The following is a 23670-nucleotide window of genomic DNA, read 5'->3' as shown; positions in this document are numbered from 1 at the left end:
CAAGGCCTTCCTAAAGTGTGGTGTTCATAATTGGACACAATACTCCAGCTGAGGGATGAGGGCCAGTGGAAACAGTTTCTCCCTACTCTATCAAATCCCTTTGTAATTTTGAACACCCCTATTAAATCTCCCCTTAACTGTCTCTGCACTAAGGAGAACAATGCCACTAGTATGTCTGTTAGAAGAAAAAAAAACAAACACAAAGTTGTAAGAGCGGGCATTCTGCCCGAGTTCCAATGGCACTGCTGCCAATCCTACTGAAGTGCTTCACGGACCCTTGTTGCTTCTCCAGCTGGAAGCACTGACCCGTTAGGGTATTGGCTTGCAGGATTATCTGCTTGCAGGATTATCTGGAGAGGAGTGGGAAGAATCCCATCCCCCAGCAAGAATCCTACCTCTTCAGGACTCGTTAATGAGCCAGACCGGCTGGTCAATCATTAACACATTATTAACTAGCGGGAGTATTATGCATTTGTTTCACTGTCAAAGAACAGGCAGTGCAGTTCGAACAGCTCTTCAATCCTTAAATGTTTTAGTGCCCACAGTTACTTTTGTTTTGTAAAGAGCCACTTTTGTAAAGCAGCCTTTTAAAAAAAAAAGTGGGTTAACTATTGCTCCGCAGCCAGAACTGGAAGCTGTACTTTACCAGTGTCATGGAAGACTGAAAAGTTACTTGAAGACTTTAAATATTTCTGGCAAATGATTAAATCTTTAAAAGGGCAGCAACTGCATTTCAGCTCCAAAAACAAGCAAAAGGAAACAAACCGATTACGTAGAAACTGTGCTGGGGTGGGGACCTTTTAAAAAAAAATCCAGGATTAAAAAAAGGTTCCCACCCCAGCACAGTTTCTACGTAATTGGTTTGTTTCCTTTTTATTCTATGAGGGAAAGTAGGCATAGGTTTTCTCTTCTTTATCCCCTTCTGCCATTTACACTAATTTGGAGTCGGAAGACTGAGCAATGATGGTGCTCTCTCTACCAAATGGTAAACTACTAGTATAAAAGGTAATAAGGTTAAGCAACTTCCTGTAAGAGGGGACAGAAATATTTTGGCAAGTTACTATTATTTCAAGGTCCATTCCAGATCAAACACAAAACACACTGATTGCCACATTAGTGCCTTCACAACAAATTGCTCTGGTTAACTCGGTTATGGTTTCTTTAGGATTGGTAGGCCAAAACACGGCATGGTGTCTGATTAAGAATCTTTGAATACTGGCATTAGTACCCATGCAGCAGCCAGTCATTTTAAAAAAGGATTTTGTTTCCAGATTCACTGTCAATGGCTTCCCCAAGGACGAAATCTTCAACCAAGTGCTCAGAGCCATGTCCTACTATGTGGTGCAGAATTCCTATTTGTGTTCTTCTACCCAAGGGGTGGCCACTGTGTCTCATTCATGCAATTCTCCAAAAGGGTGGCACCACAGTAAGGCGCCTTGTGCTCTCATGGCTGTACGACAAAACTTTCCACAGAATTTGGCTCCCAAAATAAGAAAAATACAGTTGTGTTTATGAGTCAAACCTCTGGAAAGTTTTACAGAAGAACTATAGAGCAGAAGGGAGCCACAATGAAGTCATCCTGCCCAGAGGGAATGCATGCAGAAAATTAACTGCATCCCATTCCTGCTCTCTCATTAAATGCACAATTTTTCCTAAAGCTTGGCATCAATACTTTTCACTTCTGTATCCCAATTTATGAACCAGCAATAGCTCTAGTACAGAGGATATTAAAGAGAAAGAAAAAAGTCAGTGGTGGAGTTTGATCTGAAGACTGAGGAGATAGATGGAAAGTCACAGCGACCTCAAATAACCATCCAAATTTGTACAGTTACTGAACCCTGAACTAAAAATGTGATTTTCTTTCTTTTGGTGAATACTTTCTGACAAACTAACTAGCTATCACTTAAATTAATCAGCGTATCCTGGTTGGTGGATGGCAAAATTTGCTTAGAGAGAATGACACTTTCACACAAGTACATTTACATGGGCAGACTTTGGTACATTTTTATAAATTCTTTTCCTGTTTACTTATGCGTTCAGTGAAACACGTGCACAGGGACCAGACGAAAGTAACAGAAGTTCAATTTAGGTTTAACTGCCTCATGGACTTTAGATTTCCCCTCTCATATACGTGTGGTTTGAAGAAAATAAAGCAGGCTGGCACTAGTTTCAGGGAATTTAAACAATAATAAAAAGGTCGCTTATTTAGTTGCAAGTACACTAAACTTCACTGTATTTCAGTCATATTTTTATTTGATTACTTTACTGATCAAGGCAATAATTTGTAAAACTCTTCCGTCCTTTTCAACAGAGGTCCTTTTGGCTGAATGGGCAACATTCTGCCTAAATAAATATCACATCACATGCTTTGATTAGTCACGGAGGTGGACATTCACGTGGAAAAGAATGAAGAGTATTTTATTTTGTGAATCAACAGCATTATTTGCTTGTAAGTAAAAGCAAAACAACCTGAGCCAAATACACAAGTGAGGTGTGTCAGCTATCACACTAGCTTTCCCCAACATAGAAACATCAACTGTTTTGACCAAATTATTCATTAGCAAAACATCCTGGTGCTAAAGCACATTTCAAAAATAGACTTTGTCCTAGGATGCTGGGTTTTTTCCCCCCTCCTTCACCCTAGATCCAATAGTCAGAAACTCTTCAGTCTCCAGGTTGGTTGATGTTAGTTTGTGATCTAGCAAAGCAAGTATGCCAATAATTAAAAACCTTCTAGATGCCAGGCTACTAACTCATTTGGTAGGCCCTTGCTTTGTGCTGTTGAGGGTATAGTTGGATTGTATGTCCAAGTTTTAAAACTGGCTGTAGGAGACACTGTTCTGTGTTTTGATTATGTTGTAGCAATTAACGAATTCCTGCGAATAACGGAGATCGACACAAGAGAACAATCAAACAGGTCTTTACTCAAAGGAGATGCCACGAGGACTGCCTGGGCAGTCCCGTGGTTTGCGACGTGACGTCATCGCGTTTGCCCGCGTTCTTAAAGGGGCCACGCCCCGTACATGCAAACTCTATATACAAAACACAGTAATGCCTAACACAATGGTACAGGTTTAGGCTGGTGTTACAACATCGTTAAAGAGAATTATATACAGTTAGCCAGAGTCAGAGTCACAGTGGTTCTGCCACATGCGCCCCCCCCAGAATTCACTTTAACGGACAAAGTCAAACGGTGAGGGGTCAGAAAGACTCCTGTACTCTCGAGGCGGAGGCTGCAGGGCGGCTGGCGGGCGGTCGCACTTGGTCTGCCGTAACGACGACGGGTGGCCGACCCCGTCTCGGCGGTTGTGCTGTCTCGACGGGGCGGTCGAGGTCCAAATGTGCTGGCTTTAAGCGGTCGACCGAAACGTGGTCCGGTTTACCACCGACATCTACCGTGAAGGTTTTGTCCCGCTTCCAGCACGCGGAAGGGACCGGTATATGGGGCCTTGAGCGGATCCCTATGTGCGTCATGGCGAATAAAAACGTATTCAGCCTTGTGAAGCTCCATGGGAACGTGTGACCTCTGCGGCCCATGGTATGAAGTGGGCACCGGTGCGAAACATCTGGCCGCCTCTTGGTGACTAGCAAGCTGGGCAGACGCGGACCATTGCTCTGTCGATGTTGGTAGGAAGTCCCCTGGGACCTGCAGCGGCTGACCATGCACAAGCTCCGCTGATGACGAGTGAAGGTCTTCTTTGGTGGCCGTGCGAAGGCCCAACAGGACCCACGGTAGCTTGTCTGCCCATCCAGCGTCCTGGAGGCTGGCTCTCAGGGCGGCCTTCATTGACCGGTGGAAGCGTTCGCAGAGGCCATTCGCCTGTGGGTGGTAGGCTGTGGTGCGGTGTAATTTGACACAGAGTCCTTGGGCCACTGCATTCCAGAGTTCGGAGGAAAACTGCGGTCCCCTGTCTGATGAAATATCGGCGGGTACTCCGAAATGGGCGATCCAGGAGGCAATGAACGCCCTGGCCACGTCCGCCGAAGTAGTGGATGACAGGGGGACTGCCTCTGGCCATCTGGTGGTGCGGTCAACCATGGCCAGGATGTGTGAAAAACCATGGGAGGGTGGGAGTGGTCCTACCAGGTGCATGTTGACGTGGTCAAAACGGCGCTCCGGAACTGCGAAGGCGGCCAACGGAGCTTTGATGTGGCGCTGTACCTTGGCCTTTTGGCAGACCACGCAGGTGTTGGCCCAGTCGCGGACATCCTTATGCATGCCATGCCAAACAAATTTCGCTGACATCAGTTTCTGAGAGGCCTTCATTCCAGGGTGTGACAACCCATGTATGGCGTCGAACACTTTGCAGCGCCAGACGACCGGCACGACAGGGCGAGGATCTTGTACGGAGATGTCACACAAGAGCGTGGTACCTGCCGAATGGAACTTGACGTCGGCCAACTGGAGACCAGTGATGGCCGTTCGGTAAGCTTGGACTTCCGGGTCTGAGGCTTGGTCCGCTGCCATGAGGGCGTAGTCGATGCCCAAATGAACCGTATTGACGATCGTGCGGGAGAGCCAGTCTGCCACCAGGTTGTCCTTACCGGCCACGTGTCGTATATCCGTGGTGAATTTGGATATGTAGGTCAGTTGACGCTGCTGTCGGGCTGACCACGGTTCGGCGGTCTTGGACATTGCAAAGGTCAGCGGCTTGTGGTCCACAAAAGCGGTGAAAGGACGTCCTTCCAGAAGGAACCGAAACTGGCGGATGGCCATAAAAAGGGCAAGCAACTCCCAGTCGAACGTGCTGTATGCTCTCTCGTTCTGCCGTAGTTGACGGCTGAAGAATGCCAATGGCTGCCATGTCCCGTTCACCCACTGCTGTTGCACGGCACTGACTGCGTAGTCCGACGCGTCGGTGGTGAGGGCGATGGTGGCTCCTAGCAGCGGGTGCGCCAGCATAGTTGCGTTGGCTAAGGCGCTTTTGGTGTCGGCGAACGCTCGGGCCATGTTATCCGTCCAGTCTACCGGGTTCTTGCCAGTCTTGCCCTTGAGGACCTCGTACAGGGGCTGCATGAGTAGTGTTGCCTTAGGCACGAAACGGTGGTAAAAGTTTACCATGCCTAGGAATTCCTGCAGGGCCTTTATGTTCTGCGGGCGTGGAAAGGACGTCACCGCCTCTACCTTCGAAGGTAAAGGAACCGCTCCCTCTGAGGTGATGCGATGCCCCAGGAAGTCAATTTGGTGCAGGCCAAACTGACACTTGGCCGGGTTGATAATCAGGCCGTGTTGGCTGAGGCGTCGAAAAAGGGTGCGCAGGTGACAGGTATGTTCTTCCTTAGTAGGACTGGCAATTAGAATATCGTCCAGGTAGACGAAGAGGAACTTGAGGTCCCGCAGCACGGAGTCCATCAGACGTTGGAAAGCCTGGGCGGCGTTCTTTAACCCAAACGGCATCCGTAAAAACTCAAAGAAGACAAATGGGGTGATGACTGCGGTCTTCTGGACGTCTTGTGGATGAACTGGGACCTGGTGGTAGCCCCGGACGAGGTCGACTTTTGAGAACACGGTGTTCCCTGCCAAATGGGCAGAGAAATCCTGGATATGGGGGATCAGGTACCGATCAGGAGTGGTGGCGTCATTTAGTCGTCGATAGTCACCGCATGGCCGCCATCCACCGCCAGGCTTCGGGACGATATGGAGGGGTGAAGACCAGGGACTATTCGACCGGCGAATAATCCCTAACCATTCCATGGTTGCGAACTCCGCCTTTGCGACCGCCAGCTTGCCAGGTTCTAGGCGCCAGGCCCGCGCGTAGACCGGGGGGCCGTTGGTGGTGATGTGGTGTTCCGCACCATGTTTCGTGGCTGTGGAGGAGAACGTGGGTCTTGTCAGGTCGGGGAATTCGCTGAGCAGGTGAGCGAACTCATCAGGAGTCGGGAATGCACAGGAGACGGTGCATGACGTAGTGTTACTGCGGTAACACGGAAGAGAATTAAAAGTTGCTGCATTGATCAGCCGCCGGTTCCTAACGTCGACCAGGAGGCTGTTGGCGCACAGGAAATCCGCGCCGAGGAGGGGCTGGGAAACTTTGGCCGTAACAAACTCCCAATGAAAACGTTGCCCCCCGAGGCACAACTCCACTCGCCGTCTGCCGAAGGTCCGAATTGTTCCGCCATTGGCCGCTTCAAGGGCGGGGCCGTGATTCCCCGTCTGCACATCGAGGGCGGAGTCGGGTAAAATGTTGCACTGCGCTCCGGTGTCGCACAGAAAATGACAACCGGAGAGAGTATCAGTGAAGAAGAGCAATTTTCCCGTGTTGCCGATCGCCATCGCAGCTGCGGGGTGCCCGTTAGACCCGTTCCTCGGTGGTCGTAGTGTCAGTCGTTTTTTTTGGGTAAACTGCAGGGAGGGCGGCAACGCTTCGCTTTCGCGCCGAACTGCGCGTGGTAGAAACACAGCCCAGCAGGCGGACGAGCTGGGGCGGTGTCTGCGGGGGATGGGTGCCTCGTGGCGGCGCAGTACTGCCGAGTTACAGCGAAAATTTTGTCAGCCTCCGCAGCAAGTGTTGCGCAGTCTTCAGTTTCAGATCTGGCCAGGGCAGCTTGTACCTGTTCAGGCAGTTGGCTGAGGAAAATCTCGCGGAATAGGAAACATTCCCGATCTGAGCCCAGGAGTGTGAGCATTTGGCTCATCAACTCTGAAGGCTTGGAGTCCCCGAGCCTGGGCATAGCGAGTAATCGACGGGCGCGCTCCAATTTTGTGAGCCCGAAAACCTGCAGTAACCGCGCTTTGAGGGTTTCATACTTGCGCTCCGTTGGGGGGTTTTCGAGGAGGCTGACGATGCGAGAGGCGGTAGAGCTGTCGAGTGCGGAGACCACGTAAAGATACTTGGTCTGATCTGCATCGATGTTCCTCAGGGCGAACTGGGCCTCGACCTGAATAAACCACGAGGGCACTTGCTGCTCCCAGAACTGCAGTAGCTTTAGCGAAACGGCATTTGCTTCCATGCTGTGCTCTTCTTTTGTGAAAACGTTCACAAAAACGGGGTCACCAATGTAGGAATTAACGAATTCCTACGAATAACGGCGATCGACACAAGAGAACAATCAAACAGGTTTTTCTCAAAGGAGATGCCACGAGGACTGCCTGGGCAGTCCCGTGGTTTGCGACATGACATCATCGCGTTTGCCCGCGCTCTTAAAGGGGCCACGCCCCGTACATGCAAACTCTATATACAAAACACAGTAATGCCTAACACAATGGTACAGGTTTAGGCTGGTGTTAGAACATCATTAAAAGAGAATTATATAGTTAGCCAGAGTCATTCAGTGGTTCTGCCACAATGTATTGTTAGAATTCTCCTATGTGCATTAGTCGTATCTGGGTTTTTTTTTAAACTGATAAAAACCCAATAAACCCCCTCACCCAAATTAAATGAAATAATGTTTTGATAATACTCAATCTGGTAGTGGAAATCTGGAACTCTTTCCTCCTCACTTCCAAAAAAAAAGCTGTTGAGGTTAGGTCAATTGAAAATGTCAAAACTGAGATTGAAAGATTTTTGTTAGGCAAGGGTTATAGAACCAAGGCGGGGAGATGGAGTTAAGATACAGATCAGCCATGATCTAACTGAATGGCGGAACATGCTCAAGGGACAGAATGGTCTAATCCTGTTTCTATACTAATAAAACATCCAAATTAGGGGGGGGGGGGGGGGGAAGTAAAATAACTCAAACATATACCTATTTTCCGATGTTAAATGTGGTATTGGGCCAGAATTTACTGTAAAAATAACAGTGAGGCTAACAGTGCTCACCATTATTTATACGCAAATTGGACGAGTGCACATGCGCAGATAAACGTGAAAATCCTGAAGTTGCTGTCCGAGATGTGCCACTCTGCCATAAGCTCCGCAAAAACGGCATCTCATCATCTCGCTCCCCATTCAAATATATTGCCCGGCATGAAGTTCCTGTACTGACATCGTAGATACGGACTAAACTTGCCACAGAAAGTTAAGGCTTGTCCATTTCAGACCAAGTACCATTTCAACGGAATGGTTAGTCTTGATTACTGCCAAACAACCTCTCTGGCACTGAAAATTAACTTTTACAAGTGTGGAGTCTCATTCCTTCAGCTTTTAATTGTTGTTGATGTTTTTTTCAAATTAAATTTTTATAAGTTTTTCTTTCTGTCTCTTTTTTCTCTCTCTTAATCCAATCTTTCTTTCCCTCTTTATTTTGCTTTCTATACCAGATTGGACATTGAATTCAATATTCTAACTGACACTACCTGGTTCAGACTCATAGAAACATAGAAAAATAGGAGCAGGAGTACACCATTCGGCCCTTTGAGCCTGCTCCGCCATTCAATATGATCGTGGCTGATCCTCTATCTCAATACCATATTCCCACTCTCTCCCCTTGATGCCTTTTGTGTCTAGAAATCTATCTATCTCCTTCTTAAATATATCCAGTGACTTGGCCTCCACAGCCTTCTGTGGTAGAGAATTCCACAGGTTCACCATCCTCTGAGTGAAGAAATTTCTCCTCATTGCAGTCCTAAATGTCCTACCCCGTATCCTGAGTCTGTGACCCCTCATTCTAGAAACCCCAGCCAAGGGAAACATCCTGCCTGCATCCAGTCTGTCTAGCCCCGTCAGAATTTTATACGTTTCAATGAGATCCCCTCTCATTTTTCTAAACTCTGCGCTGCTTATTAACAATTCTTCAATCTGATTGGTTAAGGAGATACACAGTTGCTTGCCCTGTTCACACAGGTCCCAGTTTCCCTGTAGAGGGCGCTGCACTTTTTGGATCCCCAACTTACAGCAACTTCCAGTGCAAAAGCTCATGGAAGTTAAACGGGCAAGGGCAAGTCTTAACCAACAGCAGCCGCCGTTCATTGGCCAGTTACAGTACATTTTGGCCCAATGTTTCTCTAAGATACGTTACTTTTCTTACCTCAATCTGTCAAAACAACAGCGAAATGGGTCAGACAGGTTTGAAACAATATTGCTCTACCTTGGGGGTTTTTTGTACCCAATTTTACCATTTATTTAAAACAAAAGAAAGACAGAAACATCAAGAAAGCTCAATTTAATGCAACCAAAAAGAGTCTGAAATAAGTACCTTTTTAAAAAAAAAAGGAGCACTGAAAACTGGAAACTCTGAAAATGAAATATTTAGAATACATTTGAACGGGCCAACATGCACAAAATCATAATTTGTGCATATCAGTGAATTAAGAAATACTCTCGCCTCACCTGTTTCATAGCCTAGCATAACACAGCGTTTTATAGCTGCAAAGTTAAAAAAAAAACTCCTAGCCAAATGATGTATGAAGCTCTTTTACAGATCACTAGGGGAGTTAGGTAACCCAAAACTTGACTGGCAGTCAACCTCAGTAACTTTCAGTAGGTGAAGTTCAGTTGTTTTCAATCAGGCCTGAGACAGGAATGAAGTAGCACAGCGCTATTTTGATGGGAAGGGGTGGGGGGGGGGGGTGGGGGGGGCGGTGAGAAAGAGAAAAGGATGGAAAATCTGGGAAAACCACGCCAGCCCCATAGAAATATACTCTGTTGAATTATGGAGCAACACTTGATAGCTGACAATGGAAACTTCACCTTCCCATTGTCCAGACGGTAGGAGGAAGGATCTCAATAGGTGGATGAGAGAAATTTCATGTTTCAACTAACCTTACAAAAAACAGAAATGACTGTCTACTTGAATTTTCCAATTACATAGAATTTACAGCACAGAAACAAACCATTCAGCCCAATTGGCTCCACATGAGCCTCCTCCTACCCTACTCCATTTACCCCTATCAGCATAATATAGAAAAATAGGAGCAGGAGTAGGCCATTCAGCCCTTCGAGCCTGCTCCGCCATTCAATATGATCATGGCTGATCCTCTATCTCAATACCATATTCCTGCTCTCTCCCCATACCCCTTGAAGCCTTTTGTGTCTAGAAATCTATCTATCTCCTTCTTAAATATATTCAGTGACTTGGCCTCCACAGGCTTCTGTGGTAGAGAATTCCACAGGTTCACCACCCTCTGAGTGAAGAAATTTCTCCTCATCAGTCCTAAATGTCCTACCCTGTATCCTCATTCTAGACCCTCCAGCCAAGGGAAACATGCTCCCCTCTATAACCTTCTATTCCTTTCTCCCTCATTTACTTATCTAGCTGCCCCTTAAATGTATCTGTGCTACTCACCTCAACTACTTCATGCAGTAGCAAGTTCCACATTCTAATCACTCTCTGAGTAAATAAGTTTTACCTGAATTCCCTATTGGATTTATTAGTGACAAATTAATTTGAATTAGGGTAGTAGACAGAAGGCTGGAAACTATAGACCGGTTAGCCTAACATCTGTGGTAGGTAAAATTTTGGAGTCCATTATTAAGGAGACAGTAACAGGACATTTGGATAATCATAATTTAATAGGACAAAGTCAGCATGGTTTTATGAAGGGGAAGTCATGTTTGACAAATTTGCTGGAGTTCTTTGAGGAAGTAACATATAGGGTGGATAAAGGGGAACCAGTGGACGTAGTGTATTTAGACTTCCAAAAGGCATTTGACAAGGTGCCACACAAAAGATTATTGCTTAAGATAAAAAATCATGGGATTGGGGGTAATATTCTGGCATGGATAGAGGATTGGCTATCTAACAGAAGGCAGAGAGTTGGGATAAATGGTTCATTCTCAGACTGGCAATCAGTAACAAGTGGTGTTCCGCAGGGGTCAGTGCTGGGTCCCCAACTCTTTACAATCTATATTAACGATTTGGAGGAGGGGACCGAGTGTAACATATCAAAGTTTGCAGATGATACTAAGATGGGAGGGAAAGTAGTGAGTGAGGAGGACATAAAAAACCTGCAAGGGGACATAGACAGGCTAAGTAAGTGGGCAGAGATTTGGCAGATGGAATACAATACTGGAAAGTGTGAGGTTATGCACTTTGGCAGGAAAAATCGTAGAGCAAGTTATTATCTTAATGGCAAGAAACTGGAAAGTACTGAAGTACAAAGGGATCTGGGGGTCCTGGTGCACGAAACTCAAAAAGGTTAGTATGCAGGTGCAGCAAGTGATTAAGAAGGCCAATGGAATGTTGGCTTTCATTGCTAGGGGGATAGAATATAAAAATAGGGAGGTATTGCTTCAGTTGTACAAGGTATTGGTGAGACCGCACCTGGAATACTGCATACAGTTTTGGTGTCCATACTTAAGAAAAGACATGCTTGCTCTCGAGTCAGTACAAAGAAGGTTCACTCGGTTAATCCCGGGGATGAGGGGATGGACATATGAGGAGAGGTTGAGTAGATTGGGACTCTACTCATTGGAGTTCAGAAGAATGAGAGGCGATCTTATTGAAACATATAAGATTGTGAAGGGGTTGGATCGGGTGGATGCGGGGAGGATGTTCCCGATGATGGGTGAAACTAGAACTAGGGGGCATAGTCTTAGAATAAGGGGCTGCTCTTTCAGAACTGAGATGAGGAGGAACTACTTCACTCAGAGGGTGGTAGGTCCATGGAATATGCTGCCCCAAAAAGCTGTAGAAGCTACATCATTACATAAATTTAAAACAGAAATAGACAGTTTCCTAGAAGTAAAGGGAATTAAGGGTTACGGGGAGCGGTCAGGAATTTGGACATGAGTCTAGGTTCGGATCGGACATGGCCCTGTGGGTAGCGGAGCGGGCCCAGGGGCCGTGTAGCCTGATCCTGCTCCTATTTCGTGTGTCTAATTCTGTTAGATTCAGGAGATGGTTCTGTGATAGTAGATTTGAGGTTAGGATCAGATCAGCCATGATCTTATTGAATGGCGGAGCAGGCTCGAGGGGCCGACTGGCCTACTCCTGCTCCTATTTCTTATGTTCTTATGTAGTAACAGTAAAGTAGGAATTTAGAACGAAAACAAATTTTAAGTACCAGATCGCTTGAATTAAGAGGCTTTAGATTGAGAGACTGAAGTGAGAGACTTTGAACTGAGAGGTGTGGACTGTCTTTCTTTTCAGGCACATTCCTTGGGTCTTTGTAAAACATGTTATTTCAGCATGCAGGTTTGAGTCATAATAAATAATCATGGAGATTAATGTTTCTTTGTCAGATGGTTACTAAACAGGTTTTATTGCATGTTTTATAGCCTAGCATAACACAGCAGTTCATAGCTGCAAAGATCGCAAACAGAGCCCAGATAAGGAAGGCCATGTGACAGTTAGATTCATCCTACTACAGGTACCTATAATTTTTCAATCACAGCATCTAACACAGCTTCCAAAACTCAATGTAGAAATTTTTTGCTTCTGTCAATTTTTTTCCTTCCCCACACAGGAGTTGACTCCTTGCTACAGTATGGCTGCACAGGTGCTAAACACCCTCTGGTACTTTGTCCAAGTGATCACACTTCATATGTAAGCCTAGTCAGTGATTGTGTTAGCAGGTGAAAGTAACATAAAAATGCATCCATCACCAGGGAACAAACAATTTCCTATAGAATTCAGCAAAACATGGAAATGATGCACAGCTTCCAAGACCAGCCTGGATCCAGTGATGCTGCAGGGGTCCCGATAGTAACTAAGCATTTTGTAAAATGTACAAGGGCTTGACAGGGTAGATGGAGGGAGGATGTTTCTCCTGGCTGGGGAGTCTAGAACCAGGGGGCACAGTCTCAGAATAAGGGTTCGGCCATTTAGGACTGAGATGAGGAGAAATTTCTTCACTCAAGAGGGTGGTGAATCTTTGGAATTCTCTACCCGAGAGGGCTGTGGAAGCTCAGGTCATTGTGTATATTCAAGACAGAGATCGATAGATTTTTGATTATTATGGGTATCAAGTGATGCTGCAGGGGATAGTGCAGGAAAGCGGAGATGAGGTAGAAGATCAGCCATGATCTTACTGAATGGTGGAGCAGGCTCGAGGGGCCAAATGGCCTATTCCTGGCTCCTAGTTCTTATGTTCTTATGTATCCTTTTGAGATTTTACAATTGCATGACTACAGAATGTCTACCATCTATCTAGGGACAGGATGTTTATTGCATATTTACAGTAACTGCATGCTAAAGTCACTGACTGACTGCCACTTTGAAGTTAGCTTTTTGATTGCAGTTGTATCTCATTGGCATTTGAATAGCAGGAAAGAGGAAGCTGGGGGCGGGGGGGGGGGGGGGAGGTGAAAAAACTGCCAAAAAGAAGGGCCTGCTGAAAACTGAAGAAAGCCTTGGTGTGTGATGGACCTAGAACTGAACTCAAGAGTCTGAAGACAGTACTTCCTTGCTCAATAGAGCAGTGCTACACAAATAGATTGACAAATATTATACCACAACACCAGGCCAGAAGACCATCGCTCAGGATGGTTGCGTCTTTAACCACAATAATCTGAGCACTACATTTATGCAACTGATTGTAATTGGACTTATTTTTTTTAAATGGGGATTACTACATTAGTACTCCTCACAAAAGCAATTTGCTTGTAGGAGGTAGCCAACTACCTTATCTCTACAATAACTTAAAATCTACACTGCTGTATGGTTGGGCCTATACTCATTGGAATTTAGAAGAATGAGAGATGATCTTATTGAAACATATAAGATACTGAGGGGGCTCAACAAGGTAGATGCAGAGAGGATGTTTCCCCTTGTGGGGAAATCTAGAACTCGGGGGCATAGTTTCAGAATAAAGGGTCGCCCTTTTAGAACTGAGATGAGGAGGAACTTCTTCTTTCAGAGGGTCGTAAATCTGTGGAATTCTCTGCCGCAGAGAGCTGTGGAGGCTGGGTCATTAAATACATGGAGATGGACAGATTTTTGCAAGATAAGGGAGTGAAGGGTTATGGGGAGCGGGTAGGGAGCCCAAGATCAGCCATGATCTTATTGAATGGCGGAGCAGGCTCGAGGGGCCAAGTGGCCTATTCCTGCTCCTATTTCTTATGTTATTACTCCCATACTCTCTACATTTTACCAGTTGGTTGGATGAATATTTAAAGCAAAATTTAGATCTTTAAAAATTCACCATTATCATAGCCTGCTCTTATGCGTGCTGTGTGGAACTAAATTCCAAAGTGAAGCACTACATCTGCAAAGCAGGGGTGTCCAAGAGGTGGTCTCTGAGTTCCTTTGAAATAAACAGCTGTGAAACTCTTGCAGGTTCTGGTTTTCTTCGAACAAACCGGTCATCAGCAGCTTTAGGCCTCAGCTAATTAAACTTCCTGGACCTTAAGGACTAAAAAAAAGGCTGCTTCCCAAGTTGAGTATCTGACCCCATATCCTCTCCATCACAAAGACCCCACTTCCCCTCTATAACATTGCCTCCACTCCAGCAACTACCTCAGCCTATCTGCCACTGAAAACCTCATCCTTGCCTTTGCCACATATGAACTCAATTACTTCAATGTGCTCCATCACATCAATATGTTAGCTCATTGGTGGCCAATAATTTTTAAAATTCTAAAAGACCAGCTAGAAATAAGTTTATGGCAATAAGTCAATCACATAGTTCCACTGACATGCATTAAGGTTCAAAAAATTGTTTGAGACAAAAAGATCTGACCCGCCAATGTTGATTGAAATACCGTCTTTTCACTCATACAATGGTTACAGCACAGGGGGAGGCCATTCGGCCAGTCAAGCCCATGCTGGCTCTCTGCAAGAGCACTTCAACTCGTCCCACTCCCCACACTTTCCTCGTAGCCTTGCAATTTTTTTTCCTTCAGGTACTTATCCAATTCAGTTTTGAAAGCCATGATTGAATCTGCCTCCACCACCCTTTCAGGCAGTGCATTCCAGATCATAACCACTCACTCGCTTGGTTCTTCTGCCAATCACCTTAAATCTGTGTCCTCTGGTTCTCGACCCTTCCGCCAATGGGAACAGTTTCTCTCTATCTATTCTGTCTAGACCCCTCATGATTTTGAACACCTCTATCAAATCTCCTCTCAACCCTCTAAGAAGAACAACCCCAGCTTCTCCAGTCTATCCACGTAACTGAAGTCCCTCATCCCTGGAAACATTTTTGTAAGTCTTTTCTGCACCCTCTCTAAGGCCTTCACATCCTCCCTAAAATGTGGTGCCCAGAATGGGACACAGTACTCCAGTTGAGGCCAAACCAGTGTTTTAGAAAGGTTCATCATAACTTCCTTGCTTTTGTACTCTATGGCTCGATTTATGAAGCTCAGGATCATACACCCACTTTAGGATTGTACCCTTTAGTTTATACTGCCTCTCCTCATTCTTCCTACCAAAATGCATCACTTCACACTTTTCTGCGTTAAATTTCATCTGCCACGTGTCCACCCATTCCACCAGCCTGTCTATGTCCTCTTGAATTCTATCACTATCCTCCTCACTGTTCACTACACTTCCAAGTTTTGTGTCATCTGCAAATTTTGAAATTGTGCCCTGTACACCCAAGTCCAAGTTATTAATATACATCAAGAAAAGCAGTGGTCCTAGTACCAACCCCTGGGGAACACCACTGTATACCTTCCTCCAGTCCGAAAAACAACCGTTCACCACTACTCTCTGCTTCCTGTCACTTAGTCAATTCCGTATTCATGCTGCCACTGTCCCTTTTATTCCACGGGCTTCAACTTTGCTGGCAAACCTATTACGTGGCACTTTATCTAACACCTTTTGGAAGTCCATATACACGTCAGCCCTCTGTTAACTCATTAAAAAACTCAATCAAGTTAGTTAAATTTGCCTTTAACAAATCCATGCTGGCTTTCCTTAATTAACCCAGTTGTATAAGGGACTGTTAATTTTGTCCCGGATTATCGTTTCTAAAAGCTTCCCCACTACCAAGGTTAAACTGACTGGCCTGTAGTTGTTGGGTTTATCCTTACACACTTTTTTGAACAAGGGTGTAACATTTGCAATTCTCCAGTCCTCTGGCACCACTCCCGTATCCAAGGAGGATTGGAAGATTATGGCCAGTACCTCCGTAATTCCCACCTTTACTTCCCTCATCATCCTAGGATGCATCCGTCCTGGTGACTTATCTAATTTAAATACAGCCAGCCTTTCTAGTACCTCCTTTTTAGCAATGTTTAGCCCATCCAGTATCTTAACGACCTCCTCTTTCACTATGACTTTAGCAGCATCTTCTTCCTTGGTAAAGACAGATGCAAAGTACTCATTTAGTGCCTCAGCCATGCCCTCTGCCTCCATGCATAGGTCTCCTTTTTGGTCCCTAATCGGCCTCACCCCTCCTCTTACTACCCGTTTACTATTTATATGCCTATAGAAGACTTTTTGATTCCCTTTTATGTTAGCTGCCAGTCTATTCTCATACTCTCTCTTTGTCCCTCTTATTTCCTTTTTCACTTCCTCTCTGAACTTTCTATATTCAGCCTGGTTCTCACTTGTATTCTCAACCTGACATCTGTCATACGCGCTCTTTTTCTGCTTCATCTTACTCTCTATCTCTTTCGTCATCCAGGGAGCTCTGGCTTTGGTTGCCCTACCTTTCCCCCTCAGGGGAATGTACCTCGACTGTACCCGAACCATCTCCTCTTTAAAAGGCAGCCCATTGGTCAATTACAGTTTTACCTGCCAATCTTTCTCTTATATTTCACTGATTTATTATTAAATATCAATAGCAATAATGTATGATTAGCAAACATTCCCTCTATATTCAGGATACTGAAGTCCTCATGGAAGCTATTTACACCACATGTTCCACTGTTTAGTCCTTAAGATAACTCAATTGATTTCACTTTTGTTTCTTAAATATGATTCCTAGGAGCCATGAAATTCAAATCGGTAAAATAAGTACACCGTAAGCAAACAGTTACTGCAGCAGATGCAATTACTTTTTTTTGCAACCAATTGAGTGCATCAGGCTAAATTCACCACACATTCATTAAAAATGCATTTCTACTTTTTGCAAAAACACCACACACCCTTCTTAATATTAGGAGTTGGTACAAGTCATGCGGCGTAAAGTGGTCAGCTTATCGGCACTGTTTAAAGCGGCAGGAAGCAGAGCAATGTGCAGGTCGACTGTATACAGCTGTTACAGAAACTTCCTTCACTCTTAGATGGGCGAGAAAATACTGCACTTCAAAAACACACCGAATACAGGAATTGACGAGAAAGTTATGAGCTAGGGTGAAAAAAAATCACAGATTTGCTGTGAGATGTTGTGCTTTGATCATTTACCTTACCTACCATGACTTGTTTCCTTCCCTCAGCAGCACTTTGATTTTAATCAGCAGCACATTTTGATGTATTGGAGAGAGGTGGCAGGGCAGGGGAAAGAGACTGGGACCACCAGAAAGTTATTCCTCACAACTGCTCACAATTTTAGTAATTTCTCTCAATTTTCAGCAGTTTTTGTCAAGACAATTCACTTGTTGTAACAGTAGCTGCTTATTGCTATCAAGCTTTTCTTCCTCATATTATCATTGTTGTTCTGGCTCCAATCACCGTGGCTTCCTATAATATATTGGCCACTTTACTCCCCTTTCCCCCACCCCACTGCTTTGAGATGACAAGACATCATGGATGATTACACTATATATTCACTCACCTTCAAGTGTACTTTCTCATCTCCTTTGATGAGCAAAAATTGATTGTTTGCAATTGCTTCTGTCTACCTCTGGTAAAAACAGAAAGCACTTCAGGGGCTCTTTGGATTATCCAAGAGACAGACTCAATGTCATCAGTCAGCTGCAACTTGATATCTTAGAATCATCCAGCACAGAAGGAGGCCCTTCGGCCCATCATGACTGTGCCAGCTTTTTGAAAGAGCTATCCAATTGGTCCCCTGCTCTTGCCCCATAGCTCTGCAAATGTTTCCTTTTCAAGTATATATACACACATAGAATCATAGAAAGTTACAGCACGGAAGGAGGCCATTTCAGCCCATCGTGTCCACGCCGGCCAACAAAGAGCTATCCAACCTAATCCCACTTCCCAGCTCTTGGTCTGTAGCCCTGCGGGTTACAGCATCCCAAGTGCACATCCAAGTACTTTTTAAATGTGGTTAGGGTTCCTGCCTCTACCACCCTTTCAGGCACTGAGTTCGAGACCCCCACAACTCTCTGGGTGAAGAAATTTCCTCTCAAATCCCCTTTAAACATTCCACCACTTACTTTAAATCTGTGGCCCCTGGTTTTTGTCCCCTCTGCTAAGGGAAATAGGTCCTTTCTATCCACTTTATCTATGCCCCTCATAATTTTATACACCTCAATAAGGTCTCTCCTCAGCCTCCTGTTCCAAGGAAAACAGACCCAGCCTATCCAGTCTTTCCTCATAGCTAAGATTCTCTACTCCCGGCAACATCCTTGTAAATCTCCTCTGTACCCTCTCTAGTGCAATCACATCTTTCCTGTAATGTGGTGACCAGAACGGCACGCAGTACTCTAGCTGAGGCCTAACTAGTGTTTTATACAGTTGAAGAGAACCCCCCTGCTCTTGTATTCTATGCCACAGCTAATAAAGGCAAGCATTCTTAACCACCTTATCTACCTGGCCTGCTACCTTCAGGGATCTGTGGACATGCACTCCAAGCTCCCTTTGTTCCTCTACATTACTCAGTGTCCTACCATTTAATGTGTATTCCATTTCCTTGTTAGCCCTCCCCAAATGCATTACCTCACACTTCTCCGGATTGAATTCCATTTGCCACTGTTCTGCCCACCTGACCAATTTATTTATATCTTCCTGCAGTCTACAGCTTCCTTCTTCAGTATCAACCACACAGCCGATTTTAGTATCATCTGCAAACTTCTTAAATCATACCCCCTATATTCAAGTCTAGATCATTGAATTATACCACAATTCCCTTTTGAAAGTTATTATTGAATCTGCTTCCACCACCCTTTCAGGCAGTGCATTCCAGATCATAACTCGCTGCAAAAAAAAATCCTCATCTCCCCTCTTTTTTTTGCCAATTATCTTAAATCTGTGACCTCTGGTTACCAACCCTTCTGCCATTGGAAACAGTGGTCTATCAAAACCCTCCATGATTTTGAACACTCCTGTTAAATCTCCCCTTCTCTGCTCTAAGGAGAACAATCTCAGCTTCTCCAGTCTCTCCACATAACTGAAGTCCCTCATCCCTGGCATCATTCTGGTAAATCTCCTCTGCACTCTTTCCAAGGCATTCCTAAAAGTGTGGTGTTCATAATTGGACACAATACTCCAGCTGAGGGAAAAGGGACTTGTATACCACAAACAACTGGCCTCCATTCATTAAAACCAGTCAAATATCTGACCAGCCAAAGCTCTAACTATTAACTAATAACCTACACTGTACCAAGAAATTGTGGCTAGGCTGCTCTGAAGGATGAATTTACAGAAATGTCCAAATGGCCTATTTTCAATTCCTCATTTCAGTACAAGAGAGTCATCTATTACAGGAGGAATCGCCTGCAGACCCCGGAAAAACTGAAGCCCAGAATTAGTTTGTTTTCAAAAAGAGGTGAACAAAGGAAAATTGAGGGTCCCCAGACCCTGGGGGTCAGGAGTAGGCCATTCAGCCCCTCGAACCTATGCCACCATTTAATTAGATCATGGTTGATCCGTACCTTAACTCCAAGTAATTGTATTTCTTCGGTCATCGGATTTCTTTATTTATTGACTTACCAACACGTTATTTATCTCTCTATACTATCATTGCAGAAAAAGTTATTACTCTTTTCCTTTGGATAGCTAGCACTGTCTCTTGGAAGTTAGGAGGGAGTACTCAGGAGTGTCAAATATTTGTGGCAGATCCCCATTAAGATTGACAGCATTCCCCCACACAGAGTTTTCAAAACCACTGATGTAAACAATCATAATTCTATAATCAAATCCTCATTAATGTTCCGAACTTTGGGAGGGAAGAGGTGCCTTTCCTCCCTGTCCCCCACTCCCAACAGCACAACTTCAACAGGGCAGGACATCTGCCTGGCGCATGGCTGGGGCACGGATTCCCAGCTGACTTCCTGGGGTCAGGATCATTTTGATAAGCTCCAATAGAACTTCAGAAGTTTACAACACAGGAGGAGACAATGCAGCTGTGCTGGCTCTTTGCTGGAGCTAGTTCCGCTCTCCCAAGCTCTCCTCGTAGCCATGTATCTCCCTCTAGTCAAATATTGATTCACTTTACCAGCATCATTCCAGCCAGGGGCAGATTAACGCACGGGGCATGTGCCCAGGGGACCCGTGCAAAGGTTTTATTTAGGTGTAGTATATTGTAATATGGTTTACTTTATTAACGATGCAATGTGTAAACATTCTAGGGGCTTATTTCTTCATGCACTTTACTACACACTTGAGTTTGAATGGATATGGGAGGGGTGCTGCGGTGCCCAGGGACCCAAGAATTCTTAATCAGACTCTTGAGTCCAGAGGAAAAGCTGTGCCAAGATCTCCACATATCCCAGTGTCTGGATGTGGAAGAGGCAGATAGCTGAATCAGTCAAGAGCTCAGATAGTTATTTTACTCGAACTATTTGGCTGTAGGTACAGACAAATCCGTTTGGAATATTTTTGGTGAACACTGAAAACAATCCCTTTAAAAAAACTCTCCACAATCGGATCAACTAAACCACCAACAACTGATCCAAAAACAGAGAGCTTCTGTTTTGAAAAGTGACTGAAACGGAATAGGATGAGTCATCCTGGGGATTACCTGTCTGGGAACGAGTGAACAACTTTAAACAAGTTCAGACGTGTTACCTGTTAAGGGTATCGCTGTATGGGAATAATTTCTCCACTTAAGTTCATGTACCAATACAGAACGACCCAAAAGCTGTTAAATGGAGACACTCAGGAGATGGCGAGCTGAAAATGTTTACAAGGCACTTATACACGCTGATCCGCCCGGTGGGAGATGACCATCTCTCTCTGCCCTCAGGGCCAGGCAGAATAACCTTCGTCCACCCCCCACTCTAACTGACATGTGCTAAACAGGAATATTACCTCAACCAGCGCCCCGGGTCTACAGGGACTGGTTAGCGATCGCTGACACTAGCAGCTCTGCCCTGGTTTGTTGTAACAACAACAAAAAGGGTTAAATGACTCCAAAAAAAACAGCAGCAGCAAGAGAACGCACGATGCATATTAATATTAATATTTAAAGCGGATGATTCAGATCTGTGTAAATCCCCCTGTTTAGTGGGTGTCAGGATTGTCCGGATGGGGAGACACACGGCAAGAAGCTTACCTGCGATACACAACAGGGCAGGGACATCTCGGCAAGAGGCGACACCTACACGACCAACAGCACCGGGATCCGCCGAGCCAGCGAGCGAGAGTGAGTGAGCGCTTGAAGCCAGGGAATCTCAGAGACGGAGGAGGAGGATCAGGCTGCCGGGTTGCCCCCTGCCGAACATGGTCTGGGGACGAGGTTAAAGAGGAGCAGGGGTTTTGGGGGGCAGGGAGGGGGAGGAATAAGCCGAGAGGCCGCTCCAACAACACAAACAAACAAAAAAGACAAAGCGGGATCAACAGCCAAACGCCAGCCTCCAGTCCGCACACACAGGCGGAGTCCCGCTCCCAGATCACTCCCTCTGCCTCTCTCTCTCTCTCTCTGTGTATTCTGTCCCCGATAACAATTCACTTCCGGAGACGTCAGTTTCTGTTGTGTAGATTTCAGTAATTGTTAAAGGGGAACCCCCTCCGATTCTAAAATCTGCATGCAACATGTCTGGGGTTTTTTTGCCGTGTGTTTTTTGTTTAAAAGTGGAAGTTTGCCCTCGGATCTTGTTTTCAAATTGATCGCACATTTTTTTGACTTAGCTTCTATTTTTCTTGTATTATACACTGTATATTTCCCCCGCCCCATTTTTCCTACATTACAACAGTTACTACACTTCAAAGGTACTTCAATGGCTGTAAAGCGCTTTGGGACGCCCTGAGATCGCGAAAGGCGCTATATAAATCCAAGTCTTTCTTTTAATGCATTAACAACGGAGATGTAAACATATTGATAAATTAAGCGAATGCAATTTTGCTTATTCAGCATTATGTATGTTTGAAGGAGGTTTGGGTGGAGTCTGTACATTTGGTGAAAATATATCCAGAGTACACCTGGCTTGCCTCATGGGTGGAGCTTCAATGTTTGAATTGTCTCACTCCTCCATTTTACCCCAAGGAAGGATTTTGCCAGTGCTCAGCTCTGTCACTGGATTAACCAAGGTCTGCCAGAAGCTGAACCTTCCTGGGGACTGGGGGTGAACCAGTAGACTGGCACTGGGTTTCACTGGTAAGAGACCCTCCAGAAGGTCTCTGCAAATATACAAATGGTCCACCCAGACTGGTGTGTGCAAGATACAAAGAAAAACTAAATCATAACCTGGTTTGTCTCATTAATGATACGATTAACATCCTGCAGTGAAGCAAGTATACTGGTGGACACCACATGATCCCTCTCCAGGCCACCTGGGTCCTGTGAGGCTGGGTAGCGCAGTGGCTTAACATGCTATCCTTTAACCTCTCAGACCAGAGCACACATGCAAACTAGACTGATGGGATAGAAAAGTGAAGTGAGATTGTGGTAGTTCCTTTCCTGGCCAGCATGCTTTCCCCAACTAAAAACAGATTAACTGGCCATTCAAATCATATACTGCTTAGAAAATAAGAACATAAGAAATAGGAGCAGGAGTAGGCCATACAGCCTCTCGAGCCTGCTCCGCCATTCAATAAGATCATGGCTGATCATCGACCTCACTCCACTTTCTCGCCCGATCTCCATATCCCTTGATTCCCCTAGAGTCCAAAAATCTATCGATCTCAGCCTTGAATATACTCAAAGACTCAGCATCCACAGCCCTCTGGGGCAGAGAATTCCAAAGATTCACAACCCTCTGAGTGAAGACATTCCTCCTCACCTCAGTCTTAAATGACCGACCCCTTATCCTGAGACTATGCCCCCTAGTTCTAGACACTCCAGCCAGGGGAAACAACCTCTCAGCATCTACCCTGTCAATCCCCTTCAGAATCTTGTATGTTTCAATGAGATCACCTCTCATTCTTCTAAACTCCAGAGAGTACAGGCCCATTCTACACAATCTCTCATCATAGGACAGCCCTCTCATCCCAGAAATCAATCTAGTGAACCTTCGTTGCACTGCCTCCAAGGCAAGTATATCCTTCCTTAGATAAGGAGACCAAAACTGTGCACAGTCCTCCAGGTGTGGTCTCACCAAGGCCCTGTACAATTGTAGCAAGACTTCCTTACTCTTATACTCCAACCCACTTGTAATAAAGGCCAACATGCCATTTGCCTTCCTTCTTGCTTGCTGCACCTGCATGCTAGCTTTCTGTGTTTCTTGCACGAGGACACCCAAATCTCTCTGAACACCAACATTTGAAAGTTTCTCACCATTTAAAAAATATTCTGTTTTTCTATTCTTCCTACCAAAGTGAATAACCTCACATTTCCCTACATTATACTCCATCTGCCACCTTACTGCCCACTTATTTAGTCTATCTATATCCCTTTGCAGACTCTGTGTTCTCCTCACAGCTTACTGTCCCACCTAGCTTTGTATCATCGGCAAACTTGGATACATTACACTCGGTCCCTTCATCTAGGTCATTAATATAGATTGTAAATAGCTGAGGCCCCAGCACTGATCCTTGCGGCACCCCACTAGTTATAGCCTGCCAACCTGAAAAAGATCCGTTTATCCCTACTCTCTGTTTTCTGTCCATTAACTGTTGAGTCTGAGTGTCCCAGATATGCTTATTCTAAATCACTGGACACAGACAACAAGAATAACTTAA

The 23670-nt window shown here is 45.2% G+C and overlaps 1 protein-coding gene across 2 annotated transcripts in view; it reads right to left on the bottom strand.

Moving 5' to 3' along the window:
* The window catches only part of serinc5 (serine incorporator 5), a 126825-nt gene extending 105336 nt beyond the window's left edge, over nt 1–21489 (bottom strand). The window contains exon 1 of one of the 2 annotated variants that reach the window (XM_085982034.1): nt 21107–21489. In XM_085982034.1, the coding sequence (XP_085838160.1) occupies nt 21107–21133 (27 nt within the window). In that variant the 5' untranslated portion in view covers nt 21134–21489. The remainder of the gene's footprint in view (nt 1–21106) is intronic. The other variant, XM_085982043.1, reaches the window with a different exon arrangement.
* Nucleotides 21490–23670: the final 2181 nt, after the last annotated feature.

This window comes from Somniosus microcephalus, chromosome 1 (assembly GCF_052327205.1).
Source record: "Somniosus microcephalus isolate GS21.2 chromosome 1, FLI_Smic_1.0, whole genome shotgun sequence".
In the NCBI taxonomy this organism is placed as follows: Eukaryota; Metazoa; Chordata; class Chondrichthyes; order Squaliformes; family Somniosidae; genus Somniosus; species Somniosus microcephalus.
This window is presented reverse-complemented; position numbering and strand designations above follow the sequence as displayed.